The 15,197-nt window shown below is 39.0% G+C and overlaps 1 protein-coding gene across 1 annotated transcript in view; it reads left to right on the top strand.

Annotated features, from left to right (window-relative positions):
- Window positions 1-15,197, top strand: part of rab2a (RAB2A, member RAS oncogene family) — a 34,265-nt gene that overhangs the window by 2,943 nt on the left and 16,125 nt on the right. The window contains exons 2-4 of the mRNA XM_042497080.2: window positions 8,474-8,545; window positions 11,327-11,394; window positions 13,907-13,989. Coding sequence (XP_042353014.1) covers window positions 8,474-8,545; window positions 11,327-11,394; window positions 13,907-13,989 — 223 coding nt within the window. The remainder of the gene's footprint in view (window positions 1-8,473; window positions 8,546-11,326; window positions 11,395-13,906; window positions 13,990-15,197) is intronic.

The raw sequence follows: 15,197 nt of genomic DNA, 5'->3' as shown, positions 1-15,197 counted from the left end.
ATCAAGGCATTTGGTCCAAAATGTCATATTTGATTGCCTTTATATGGCCCAACACTAATATGTAGCCATATTTTGAAATATAAATCTCTTATCCAAAATAAAAATACTCCAGCCATAAGACCAGTAAATGCTCTGGAAAGGATGCTGTGCAAAGCTTCAGGCCTACAAATATCTGAAGCAGCAGTCCGTTTTGTTAGAGGATGTTTGCTAACAACAGCTCATGTGATTTCTGTCAACACAGTGATAATAGTTCCACTGGTTGACATGCCACATGTGAACACACAGATGATATCAGGCAGCCTATAAGAGTCACATGTGTGCATTATTCTGTGATGTGAGGTTGTTTTGATGATAAATTGTGTTTAGGAATATTCTCTGTCTAATTGTTTACTGAGGGTAATTTAAGCCTGGAAAAGCAGTCAGTCAGGTTCTGGTAAATGTTGAGCTAATTCTTTAATTTGATAAGTGAGTCGGTTATACCAAATACATCCTGACATAAGCCTTTTAGACAATAAGAGAGGCAAAGAGACTCCACTTGGAAGTTGTTTTATTTTCAAAGGTTAAAGCAAAGATGACAACTAAGCTCCATTTATCACATCAGTTGCAGGTTCCCTGGTTCAGCAACAAAAATGTTTGACTTGCATCATCACATTTATTCATTTTGATGAATTAATTTCATGTTGTGTAATTTTTTTATTTTTATGGTACCATCATTTGCACCTCTACATAATAATACAGCCAGTTAGATCCTTATCTTGCCCTCCTGCGGATTCATGGAGATTCGCTGGTGATTTCTGAATGCAGCCAGGTGTTATGTGTCGTCATATCTGAGGCTAGTCATGGTCTACATGTTTCAGTTGGGTGTGTCTGTTTGTACTGTAGTAACTGCCATGTTGATACGTCAAAATAAATAACCTTATAAACCCAAAATCTGATATCCCCAAAGGCCAGCAGTGTCTTCCACAAAAGCCCCAGGTCTCCATGCAGGTCCAGCTGTATGGCAACAGATGTTTCATCATAGAAATGTATTGTTTTCATATTTCTGCATTTAAAGGCCTTGGTGTTCTCTCCACTGCCATCCAGATCACAGTCTAACCTTTACCTGCAGCACACCAACTGTTGTGATTTTTGCTATGTTTTGTTCCAGCACCAGTAGATATGTGGAAATACAGAGAAAATGTTGTCACATCCGGCTGGTTTAAATTTGTGATAAGCTACCACAGTACTCAAAGATCCAGGAAGACCCAGGGCCAGTCACCCAGATAAAGCAGATAAACATTTAGAGAAAGAGATTTAAGCTGACATTTAAGCTGACACCCCTTTCTTAACTAGTTCTTGCACAGCTTTGCCCTAAACGTAGGCTGTACCTCAGGGGCCGTATTCACAAGGAGTTGCTACTAGTGACAAAACTCTAAGAACATTCTTACAATGATGATGTTTTCTAAGGATTCCCCTTAAAGTTAAGACAAGATAAGTTATTCACAAAGCATCTTAGCCTTAAGAAAGGAGGGGTCGGGTCATGTTTGCGTATACAGAAATGGGTCAATTAACCCATTAATAACTGTTGGGCAAAATGATCAGCACAAAAAAAAAGTATATATCCAAAAGCCTAAATTAAAAAATCTAATACCTATCCAATTAACGAATACCTGAATAGCCAGGTATTTGGGTCCACCCCTAGTGCCAGTGAACTCACCAGGTAAAGCAAGCACCCCATGTAAGGAGGCTGTGTCCTTGGTGCAGCAGCCACTGGTTCAATTACAACCTGCGGCCCTTTGCTGCATGGCATTCCCTCCCTCTCCCCCTTTCACGCTTCAGCTGTCTTATCATAATAGAGACAAGAGAAAAATCTTTCAAAAAAATTTGTGGTTTTCAGAGGCGGGACTCTGGTTGTGTATGTATGGAATCTGTTGGTGTGTGGTGCACCTTTCAGGCCAAAATGTTGACCTTCATACACTATAGAAGCAAAACTGTAATTTATCATTATGTGTGATTGTGTGTTTGATCTTCCGTTATCCACCACTGTTAAGATTGTAAAAAGCTTGTGGTAAGGGTCAGTTTTAAAGATGCTCACCATATAATTACAACATCCTCATTTCAAGTCCAGCTGATGAACTTTGCTGCATGTCATTCCCCCCCGTTTCCTGTCAGCTCTCGCTGTCTAATACAAAAGGCAAAAATTTCCAAGATAATACCAATAAAGTTAAAAAAGTGAGCTCCTTCTCAGTGTTTTTGCAGTGACTTGAGAAGAGACTTTCCTCTGTGGTGATATGATGCAGCAGTAGCTCGGCGTTATAGAAGTAAGTAAGTCGTTATTGATTAAACTGTCCCAGACAATAGAAACAAAGATGTGAATTTAGTTTTAGGTTGGATTTTCTTTCCTTTAGCCAGCGGCCTCCAGTCAGCCTGTCCACATAGCTGGTTGGCAGAAAGACAAACTGAAAGAAAATTATAGTCTGTTTACTTAAACTTCCAAAAATAGACTGTTCAATGGAACGTTGCCTGTAGGTCTGCACATTTCAAGAGACGTACCACTTTTCAAAAAGGTTTGACCCCGTTTTTAGAATTTTGAGGTGCATTGTGGCTCATTGAACCCTTAATGATGATCCTGGGTCAGTGTACTGTGTTTGTTTCTACCATAACTAAACATTTACAGGAGGAACCTCAGGGGTGGTGTGGTGAGAGTTTCTGGAAAATCAGTCTTTCCTTTGACAGTGCTACAGCTAATGGACTGCTGCTACATTCAGCTTTAATATCTATGATTAATATCTGCCTACATAGTGGTACACCTCCATAAACTACTTGTTAACCTGTCAAGGTTAACATGTGGAGGATGTCATCCTAGAAGCTATAGTTTTTTAGACATGCTGACAGTCTATGTTTACAACTTGAATTTTGAATTTCTTTGTTGTCCCACCTCAGTATCATGTATGCCGATCCAAATCAAACTACAACTGAATTAAAATACGAGCGGGACTCAAACTAGACGTGAAAAAATAAAAACAAAACTGTAAAATTCAATTGCAAAATCAATTGAAAGCCCCAAAAATTCTTGGATGCCTGGTCGCGTGTCCCTTGCTTTTTTTGTTTTTAATTGTATTCATGTCTACAGAAATGCGTAAGGCTCATAAGCCCCAACTTGGCAATACATTTTCAGCTAATGATTCTGTGCAGTCCTCCTTTCATTGTGTTTAATTCATTGCAGCAATGCTCCTTGTCACATGGAGCCTTATTATCCAGTGTGTTAATCATCTCTTGGAGTAGTGTATGTGGTTAGCTGCACTGGTAATTACCAACAGGAATCTTAGCTTAGAATCTGGTGTGGCTCAATGGCTGTCATATGACCCGACTTACACATATCAACTTTGCTTACTGCGTCATAGACAAGATGTTATTCTGAGTTTCATACATGTTTCATACATTACTGATTGAGGGTCAAGATTGTGTCTCTGTGCATTTAAACAGGCTGGTAACTTTAGAGTGAGAGATGGGGAGAACATTGAGAATACATGGCCAACATTTTTCACCCTCAAAGGTATGAAGACTGGGAGTTTAGGCGCCACAATTCTCTAGTTCACAATGTGGCCACTGGGATGACTATCAATAGACAGCTCCAGTAGAGAGGCTACAGATCAGTTGTCATACTTGAAGGCATCTCAGCAGTAGTTACTGCAGGAGGACAATACGCCTGGGCAGACTTCCTGTCCGATTCCGCAGCAGGGATTGCGGTGCTATCTGCTGACCTTGCTAAGCTTCAGGTTACTGCTGTAAGTAAGCAGAACAGTATCTCATATACCTGCTGAACACATGATCATCTGCAGCACAATATACACTAACTGTTCACTTTATTAGGTACACCTTGATAGTACCATGTTGGACCCCCTTTGAATTCAGAAGTGCTTTAATTCTTCGTGGCATAGATTCAACAAGATGCTGGAAGCATTCCTCAGAGATTTTGGTCCATATTGACATAATTGCATCACGCAGTTGCTGCAGATTTGTCAGCTGCACATCCTTGATGAGAATCTTCTGTTCCACCACATCCCACCAAACCCATCAGTTCTTGATGCCTCAAAGGCTAGATTGTCATTGTTGACTTCTCACTCTGAAAGCCGAGAGCCGAAAGATCTTGAAAGTACATAGAATAGATTTCTTTTTCTGCTTTATCTCTGAAATTACCACTAGACAAGCCCCCAAAATGTCAAAAACAAATGACATTCCCATCAGCCTCATCTTTAATGTGTGTTTTAGTGCTTGTAGCAATGTTAACATGCTTACATGCTAAATTAAGATGGTGAGCTGCTATACAGTGCCTGCTTAATATCAGCATTTTGATACTGTCATTTTTAGCATTTTTAACACTGATGTGAGCATTAAGCTCAAAGCTCCAGTGTGCCTAAATGCATGTGTTCTGGCAAAGTTTGACATAAGGTCACCTGCATTTTGACATTGCTTAAAAACAAACACAAAAGCGCTGTAGGTAATAATAATTAGGTAGGTTAATTAGGTAGGTAATATCTAATTTGTGTATTGGCAGGGGATTGGACTGTCTATGGCCAGGTTTTGTGCTAAATGAATTCAAGTTGCTACAGTGGGTAAGGCAAACTAAGGGTGCTACCCTGAACCATTTCTCAAACATAAGAAGTAGGTTAGTTTTTTTTTGTCAGCATGCAGGTTATTCCCTAAAAACTGCATTTATCATAACAATGATCAGTGGATGCCCAATGGATAAGTCTGTTTTTTACTTGTTTGAGGTGTGAACACAGCCGTTCTGTCTAGAACTGGCAAATCCAAGCTCCAGTTGTAACGATCTACAGTCACATTGAGCAGGTGTCTTTGTATGAAGGACAGCCCTCTGGTTTATGTTTGGATAGTCTCACGATGCCAACTTGATCTCCTCTTTATGTCTCTACTCTTCCAGTAGAGAATGTTGTTCTCTTTTGCTTTACTCTTAAATCAGACTTCTAAAGCTATCGAGCATCTTGCTCATGGCTTAAGTCTTTTTTTTCTTCATGTAGATATTTAAAAACTGTACAAAATAGTGGAAGGAAAAAGAGAATATTGGCCGTTGCTTATCTCATCGGTCCTCTTCTATTGAATCCGAGTGGTATTTGCTTTACCAAAGCTGAGAAATTAATCCACCTATCAGTCATCCGGTAAACCTGTTCTCTTACCAGCCGATCAGTCACCTGGCTGGCTTCTTGTTTTCTGGTAGCCCAGCAGGTCTTTCCACATTTTGAATAACCTCTGCATGGTAGGAGCCACTGGTTTGTTAGGCGTCATTACCTCAACTGGAAGCTGTTGGAAAGACCCTGCGCTCTATTATATTGCATGGTTCTCAAATAATTGACTGGCTGAAGCCGCTCTCACTGTTTGAAGGCACAGCAGGTTTTGATTGTGGGCTGCGTAGACAAGATGTCTATGATCTGCACCACAGGCATCACAATGTTAGCCCTTAGCTAGAAATTGGTGGCTGTGCTATGCCAGAATAGTCTGTTAATTGTATTGTGACTGATTGGAAAAATGTAGCAAATGGCAGCTTAATTGCTTAATGTTTCCTCTTGGATAGCCACTGAGCCGTGGTAGTAGAGAAGCATATTGGAATCAGGTGTCTGTTGGCTGCACACACAAGTGTGATGGAGGTGAGGATGACATGATTGTTACACCGCTATATAGCTAACCTCGTCTTGATGCCTCCATCTCTTATCATTATCATCACACAATGATGCCTGCCTAGCAACGCCACTGCCTGGCAATTGTAACCCTTGGAAACCATGAAGGAGGAAGACCACATCCCTCTCTGTCACCTCCTTGAATGTCAGTCAGCTTCTCTCTCTGGCCATCTCATTAGCTTCCCTCTCTCTTTTTGCCCCCCCTCCTCCCCCATCCACTGCTTGTTGACACCTTGTGCCCCTAACCTCAAACCGTTAAGTATTTAGCATAAACCCTTCAAAATAAGCATTAAATAGCAAATTTATTTTAACTACTGGACACTCTTGCCCATTCTTAGAAGTGATGCATTTTATAAACTTTATTTGTAGAGCACTTTTCATACAAGGGATGCAACTTAAAGTGCTTAATAATAAAAAATGCAACAACAAAAAAAAGACAAGACAAGATTAGACAATCAAAAGACAGGTGGTGTTAAATAAGTATTTAAATGTTAAGTTAAAAAGTGCAAAGACTAGTAAGAATAGGAAAAATGAAAGAATTGATAGAAATACAAGCATTGCATTATTAAAAGCCAGACTAAATCAGTACGTTTTAAGCTGTCATTTAAAAATGGGGTGCTTCCCTTATTGCATTTGGAAGAGTATTCCATAAATTTGGAGCATAGTTAACCAAAGCTGCGCTGCCTATTTTCTTGTGCGTATAATTGTGTTTATTTAAAAATCCAGCAGCAGAAGATCTGAAAGCTCATGAAAAGATTGTCAAATGACAGAGAGTCTTCAATGTAGGTCGGTCCCAAACTATTAAGAGCTTTAAAAACAAGTAAAAGAAGCTAAAAATCTTTTCTAAAAGATACTGGGAGCTAGTGGAGTGAAGCCAAAGCGGGTTAATATGCTCCCTCTGCCTTGTTTTGGTTAAAAATCTAACAACACAATTCTGAATAAGCTGAAGTTTCTCAATTGATTTTTTCAGAAGGCTAATTAAAAGAGCATTGCAATAATGTCATTGATTTGAGAAAAAAAAAAACAAATGAACCCCAACAAGGTCCTGACACAAAGCTAAAATTTTAAAAATGATTATTAATTAATTATTATTGCTGATTATGATTAGATATTGCCTCCATAGCAATAATAGGCCATAAAATGGCTTAATTGACCAACCAGAAGCGAGTATTTAACATAGCTGTGTAATAAGTACAGTGACACATGGCTGTTTTGCTTTTTCGCTCTTTTTTGTAGGGCCGGTGTTCAGTGTGACTTCCTCTCAGACACACGCTTCAAATGAACAGGTTGCGGTGGAGCTGCTGCTGCACCAAACCTGTTATGTTTGTTTTTGATGCTTCCAAGTGTTTGTTTTTAGCATGTGTCAAGGAAGTAACAGCTCACTGTTTCGATATCTGATGGCTTCTGAGAATCTGTTGACTTGTTGCATTTCCACTCAAATATTTCATGATGCCATTAAAATTAGTTTATGTTTTCTAATTCAGTTTGTAGGCATTGTTATCTGACTTTGTAATCCAATGATCCACTGCACTGTTTGTTTGTTTTGTGCTGAATTACTAAACTAATAAAAGCCAGTCATTGGAAGTTAAAGACATCTTGTAGCATGATAATTTTAGTCCATCTGAGTGTGTATAGATATTATCCCTTAGGGGCTGTTTGATGCATTTTCATTCCTAAATATTTCATCATTTTGGCTGTGTTCATACATATGGCACACATTTTGGAAAGATTGTGTTTCTTTTGTTTGATCTTGGAATTTCCAGCTCAGCTCCTACAATAAGTCTGAAATACACTGTGGAAACAGAATTGTTACATTCAGACTGTTAAGTGCAAAAAATGCTCCATTGAAGCCCACTCAGAGTGACATTTTTGATCCCACAGCCATCAAAGCATAAAAACATGCACTGTATTATTCATATTAGGTTTTTGCCTTGGGATTCGACATTTTTACTATTTTCCACCTGATGACATCATCTACCATGTTTGGCATATGGAGAAAATACATGCTATTTCACCAAGTGCACTGTCACAATCAATGTTGCGGCAAATCATTAACATATCTCAGGCTGTGATCATAAAAAAATATATACTTTGCATGTAGTGTATTGAAAATAATTCATTTTTTTGTGTTTATCTATCTAAAAATATAGCATCATGGCAAAAACCTGGCTTTTAAAGGGTTGAAATTCAGAAAATTAATGAATATTTAATATTTATGATTGGGACTGATGTTGGTTAAAAAAAATAACTATTTAAATTAATGTATAGTATTTTTTGAATTATGAAAAGTGCATTTTGTGTGTAGAGCGATACGTGCGTGTAATGTTAAAGCCGGCCCTGAGGGTTAATCAGTGCAACATTCAGAGCTGAAGTCATGTAGAGTGGTGTTAATAATGAGCAGATTCACCAGTGCCCTTTCGCAAAAACAGCAGTGGCATCACACATCCAAAGAAGCCAGCTGGTCGCTTAGCTCACTAACTGTCGGCTCAGGTTAACTGTTAGCCACGTTAGAGAAATAGTGTGTAAGCTCCTCGCTGGGGTTGTTTGAGCTCACCAATGTCTGTGTGTAAAACATAGTTATTGTTGTCACCTACAAACGGCAGAGTGTCTCTGTGCTGTGTGGAAGGTCAGAATTTGTGAAATTAATTGATTTTACAATGCTGCTTGTCCATATGGTGTTTTATTCTTAGCACATGTGACACATTTGAAAATAAATCTGGAGTGTGTTGATGCCTGTGTGTGTGTGTGACTCATCTTGCTGCATTCGACCCTCTTTAATGTGGTGTGTGTTTGTTTTTCAGGTGTGGGGAAGTCATGTCTATTACTACAGTTCACAGACAAGAGGTTTCAGCCAGTTCACGATCTCACTATCGGTAAGAGCAGCTCTCCTCTACACATTCAACAACAGTGGCACTAGAAAAACATTCATTCATTGTATGAAATATTATCATAATTGCCTGTGTACTTATTGCACGCCTGCTTCTTGATAGAAAGCAGCTGAGAATCAGTACAGCTGGTAACAGGCTGAAAAGGTGGAGCTGATTCAAAGTAATTAGCCATGCTGGGTTCATTTTCTAACTATAAGGTACTGATATGAGCTTTTATCACAGTGAGATAATGTTGTTTCAGATAAGCACGGTTGAGCTCACCATAGCCCTAACATTGAGTCAGCTTAAATCACATTTAAAGAAGTGTTTCACTGCTGGAAAGATGGCCTTTTAATAAAAAAAAAAAACAAGGATGTCTCTGCAGCTAAAAGATGCACAAACGTTTGAAATTTGTGCTGCATGACCAAAGAAAACAGGAAAAAAGGAGGCTTTTGCTCAAGAGGTAGAAAACCTAAAACTACCAGAATGCACCTCACCAGACCAATAAACATTCCCACGGGTTTGTGACGTAATGTGTTCCCGTCTGTGTGAAACAAACGGTTTCGTATCACAGGTAAACAGTAAGCCAAAACTGTTTCTGTGAGAAATATGCAACGCAGTAAGAGAACCTGGCTTTCTATGTGAACAGCACTGCCTAGTTTTACAGTTTCATCAGAGTTTTTTCAGCCTCCGTTCACACTGTGCAGGAAGCAGTATGGCTCCCATTCCTGTTCACAAACGTTTGCTATTACAGTTAAACAGCGCTTAAAAATGTGTCTGAAAACATTTGAGGCGAGAAATGTGCAGTGTAGTACCATAGTCTTGATTTTATATTTGGACAGCACTGGCTGGTTTTACTGTTTCAGATTTCCGTTCGAGTTTGAGAGAGAGATAAAGGGAGTCTGTCTCTTAATGACCTCTATGCTCTCTGATACTGTGGTGGCGACATGGGTGGTGGGCAATCCAAAAAAGCGGAAATGCAGCCTGTAGTTTGAGCAAGAGGACGAGAGCCAGGGAAACTCTACCGGATTATGTTTTTTATATCAATTGTTGTCATTCTGTGGAGTTTTGCCAGAGAGGGTTAGATGGAGGGAAGTTTACCAAAGTTTATCTACACATAGGGTGCTTTCCTAATCTCATACTAACTCGCTTTACTTTCAGTAAATACTACAGCTGCCCTTACATAGTAATTACATGTACTGTTGCAGCAGTCTGCACACAAACGGGACAGACTACTTCTTCATAACACTGCGCCCTGAACTTTGACCCTCTTGTTCATAAATCCGTTACCATGGAGATCAGAGACAACACAATATGTGGAGCTTTTCAGAAATGGAGATCACTCCGGAGAGACTCTGCTGCTGCTACTTTGAATTGTATGTAGTTCAACCCTAAAGTTATAACTGCATATGTTATGGATTCAGACATTTTATTACAATAAGCTAGATATGCATTTTGATTCATTTTTTTCTTTGTTGGTGAAATTATGAAATATTCGATGACTTAAATAATTGATATCTAACGCAGTTATATTACTATTTGAATCCTCATCATAAGTCACTATAATGTGCTGTAAACCATCACTGTGGCTTCTGTCAGCTGTCAGTCATCTGTTTGCGTCTCAGTCAGGGTTGCCAATTGTAAGAACTTTCCTTAATCAATTATTATTAAAATTAACAATTAATCTTTGTTTGAAAAACATAAAAATGTTGCTTATACAAAACGAGACAAATTAAGTTTTTTTTCCTCATTCCACATGTTTAATTATATTCTACTTGACTGATTAATTCATCGTCGATTAATTGTTAGCCTCCCTAGTCTCAGTCGATGTGACGTATGCTTTGGATGGTGTGAGAGTGGATATGTGAATTTTGCATAAACTCAGTCACTGATAATGAGCTGTTAAGAAAATGGATCAGTGTAAGTGATATATAGCCTATATTCAGAAAATTTGTTTTTAAATCTGTGGAAATATGTAAAAAGTCCCTTATATACAGAGATAGATTCGTCTCATTATTTTTGTGAACAGATCAACAATCTGTGTCTAAATGTGTAGTATGAGAGTTAAACAGCTTCCAAAAACATAAAAAGTTAAAAAAAAAAAAAAACCCAAACAAACATGCGTAAAATGCAAATCCTAAGTGTCATTGACATTCACAATAACAGCTGGATCACAACTGTTTGTTTAAAAGTTGTAAATGCTTTTTTTTAAAAGAAATAATTAATTGTATTGACAGATATGTTCTTTATTTGTGGAATTTGTGTATTTGCAGATCAGTTTTATATTTGTAGAGTAGTTTTTACCAGTTTACATTTTTTTTGTATTTGTGGCAGTTTAATAGTTACCGATTACACATTAACACATAATCTGTCAATCAGTTCACACAAATGCTATGTAGACAAATCTGTCTTTATAATTATACATCAAAACACGAAAGGAGTTCATGTTTTGTTTATGTTCCACTCCATGTTTTTTATTTTATTTTATTTTACTTATTTTGTGCATTTACTTATTAAAAAGTGAGTGCAGTTAATCAAATGTTACGGTAGCGACTGTAATTCCATAAAAAGGCCTCCTTTTTGTCCCGTTTCTGCATGTCTCTGTTTATGATTTCAGCTTGTGGTCTCCACTAATAATGCTCATAATTGTTTTTTTATGTGAGCTCTTTGTGACACCTGAGAGGATAAATCAACTTAAAAGGTTCATTAAAAAGCAGCGGGACTTTCTGATTGAGGCTGTGCCTAATTACACCTTATTATCAACCCTCTGTTTGTGTGTGTGTCCAGGTGTGGAGTTCGGGGCGAGGATGATCACTATAGATGGCAAACAGATCAAACTGCAGATCTGGGATACGGTAATATATCTGCTGTGTATATATATGTATATGTATATTTATTTATTTATTATTTTTAAGGCTTTCATAAGTGTGTCGGCACATTCATAACTTTGTACAAACACCTGAACAACTTTTAAACTAATGATCTACAGTATAAACAAAGCTGTTAATTTCTGGATGTCTCAGAAATACCCAGACACACCAAAGCGACATCAGAGAACTAGCGGAGATGAAAGCGGCCTGCTGCGTTGCCCTCACGTGAGCCAGGACTGATAAAAAAAAAACTTTAAATTAAATTAATATAATAATTCTAATAGTAGACCATCAAAAGAGGACAATATATATGCATTGAAATAAACCAATACGAGATGATAATAGACAAGCAAAACCAAAAAAATAAGATTGAAATAACAGATAAACCATTAAACCAGTAGAAATAAAAGCACACCTGACTTAAAACCAATAAAATAAAGTAATGTAGTCGAACCAGACTACTGGAATTTGCAGCTAAAAAGATTTATCTTCAATTAATTTTTAAAGAAATAGTGTTAGTTCACTCCTAATGTCATTCGGTAACATGTTCTAGAAAAGAACAGTCGTGATTGTAACATCATATCTTTTGTTATATTTGTCCTTTAATAAAAAATAATTAACTTGTATGCCCCTCAATGCTATTTTTTACCCATGGTATCAAAAATGGTATCGTATTCAAGATATTGAATCAATTATAAATTCTAGTATTGTGACAGCACTAGTTCAGGCTGAGTTCAGCATACTTTAACCGTTAACTCTTTAAAAGCACAGCAAATTGGGCTGATTTTTTTCAAAAACATGAGGCAATATATTGTATTTTTTTTCTAAACGGCAATTTGAAATATAGATTTATTAAAAATCAAACTTATTTGCTCAAATTTTAAAGGGTCAAATAAATAGCTTGAGGCGTCTGAACACAACATAGGATAACTGATGTTGATCCAGGTTTCAAAGGGTAAACTGTTGATCGTGGTACTTAAAAAACCTTATATATGCATAGCAAGTGGACCTGTGTGGCACAGCAGACCATGGTGCTGACCCATAAACACACCAATTTGCTTTAGCAAGTATAGATATTGAGAAAAAAAAAAACCAAAAAGCATGTGATGTTGTAACTGTTGGGTGTTGCAGTTAAACATTTGACCAGCAGGTGGAGTCAGAGCTCCATGAAAAGGCTCCAGACGCGAGAGAAGAAGGCCCACAGCAGTTCTGCCAGCTCTCTAAACTGCTGCAGGTTTTCTGTCCTGCCAGCTAGTTAATTGTCTTCACCTGGTTGTCCAGGTGGTACACACTTCCTCATTAGGTAGTCAAAATGAAAACCAGCAGGGCCTGTTGATGCTTATTTGATTTGTACAATCCACCACCACCAAATGGCTCGAGAAACCAGTGGGATTATCGTGCAGGCTTCACATGACGTATGAATAAGTGTGTGGGCATATTTCTGCACACAAGTATGTAGGCCAGATGGCAGACAGACACAGCTTTGCCTTTCTTTCACCCTTATTTATCATTTATTCACTAATAGCATTACTGACTGGCTGACCGCTCTCTGAATGACTGACTGGTTCAACCATCTAACTGCCCGTCTCAGTGACTAGTTCTCTGACTCAGTGGCCGACTGCTTCACTGACCAACAGGCGAAACACTGGCAGCCTGCTCCTCTGACTTGCTTAATGATTCACCGACTGATTGTGTTTCTGACTGACTGACTGTCTGGTTTTTCGGATGAGGTCACAGCAGCGCAGGGCCACAGCTGCTAGGATAGAGTGGTGTTTTGTTTTCTTCTCCGGCCCGGACCAAACACAGACAACATTGTTACTGTACATGGGACGGAGACAGGGGATGAATGGACATGCCGGGGGGGTGGTGGTAAGAGTGCTAGATGGTGAAAGGAGTGATGGAAAGAGGGCAGGCCCGCGGATTCATAGAGAGAGAATGACAAGATGAGTGATGCAAGGAAGAGACGGTAGAGGTGAGACAATGAGGGGGTAATGATGGCGGGGGGAGTGAACCAACAAGGTGACCTGCTGTTGATGTGACATACAGCATGCTACAGGTTTAATCCATGTGACAGCACAGCTGATGTGACCTTCAATGTTGTCCATAAATAAGGAAACTGGGAGGTTATACACACGAGCAGGGAGAAAGAGAGGGATTGTGACAGATAGACGGAGAAAGAAAGAGAGAACTCCATTGTATCCGATTACAGGCTCTTCTCTGTCCTCTCCCACAGCTGACAGAAAATACGGAGCCGGATTCTGTTAGAGAATCAGGGCTGCTACAGAGCATTTTTGGGACGAAACTACAGAAACAGGAGTGGTAGAGAAGCAGGAGAGGATGGAAGGACGACATTTCGGGCTGAAAGATGACTCCCGTTAAGCCAGACTCCAGCAGGATCAGGACCGTTAGAAAACCAAAGGCTCAGCAGTTGTCTGTGGTCCCTTCAATTATTCACATTTCAATTTCTGTTTATTAATATATGTATGTGTTTCTGCAGGCTGGTCAGGAGTCGTTCCGGTCCATCACCAGGTCTTACTACAGAGGAGCAGCGGGAGCTCTGCTAGTCTATGACATCACAAGGTAACCAATCAGACGGAGCCCTACACTCTGTAGCGAGGCTGCATGCAGGAACAGTGGGAAGTTGGGTGCTAAAATGAGAAACAGTGTTGACACCAGGGTTGGAAATGCAGTTTTTTGTTCACCAGCCACTGTAGCCGGTGAATACCACTCTTCTGCGATGGGATGATCTGATCCACTAGAAACAGATGCAGTAGCTTATTTTAAAATCTTGTATGAACTGCCACTCCTCTTGTGCTCTAGCAGCTGGTCAGTCTTTGTATCCATTCAACACTATGGTCCAGAGCAAAATATTGACGAATACCGGCCAGATTGACATGAAATTTGTTATTGATCTTTATGGTCCCCAGAGGTTGATTCTTAATGATTGTCATGACCCTTTGACCTTTTGTCCAAAACTACCATTAGGTTCAAATCCCCCCTTCACTAGCTTCCTCTATGGCTACACTCACAGATTGGTTTTCTTTTTAAAACACATTAACTAGCGGTTGTGTTTTATTGTTCTGGATGAGCATAAAGGGTGACTTGTTAAGTGTTGTGTCAAGCCAAAATATTTAAGCAAGGTCTATACATCTTTCTTCATTTCATCCTACTTGTGCTGGCACTCCCTCCGGCAATGGTTAATGCTCCAGATACCACTCTGTGTCACCGTATTTGTTTTGAAATCTGTTTTCTGCCGCCTTGATCACCTTATACTCATGTTACTTCCAATAACAGTTCCACCTCATCATCAGTCCAAGCAAAGTAATCTAACTCTTTGGTTTCTCCATGGTATATTATATAACTACAACCAAGTGCAAAATAGGCAACCCGCCTGCTGTTTACATGGGCATGGCCATGCCCAGTGTACATAAATTGGTCATGTGATATGCATTTCAGGTGTGATAGTATGGATGGAGATTATTTCTGAAATGGTGCTAAAAAAACAGGATTTTTTTTTTAAAAATGCTGTTTTAAGAGGTGCCCAGTAGCTCACCTGGGGGAGCTCCATGTACAAAGATCATGTCTTTGCTGCAGCGGCCGCAGGTTCAATTCCAACCTGCGCCTGTTTGCTGCATGTCATCCCCCTCTCTCTCTTCTTTCACTCTGAAGAATGTCTTGTCCAAAATAGATGAAAAAATACTCTGTATTTTAAAAAAAAAACTCTTTCAAAAGTGAGTGTGGATGCGGTCTGTGTCAAAAATGTTGCCCTGATTGTCACAGATCTTATG

Source organism: Plectropomus leopardus, chromosome 12, assembly GCF_026936395.1.
Source record: "Plectropomus leopardus strain MGB_pleo_1.0 chromosome 12, ASM2693639v1, whole genome shotgun sequence".
NCBI classification, from domain to species: Eukaryota; Metazoa; Chordata; class Actinopteri; order Perciformes; family Serranidae; genus Plectropomus; species Plectropomus leopardus.
Note: the sequence above shows the minus strand (reverse complement) of the source record. Positions and strands in the feature narration are given on the sequence as shown.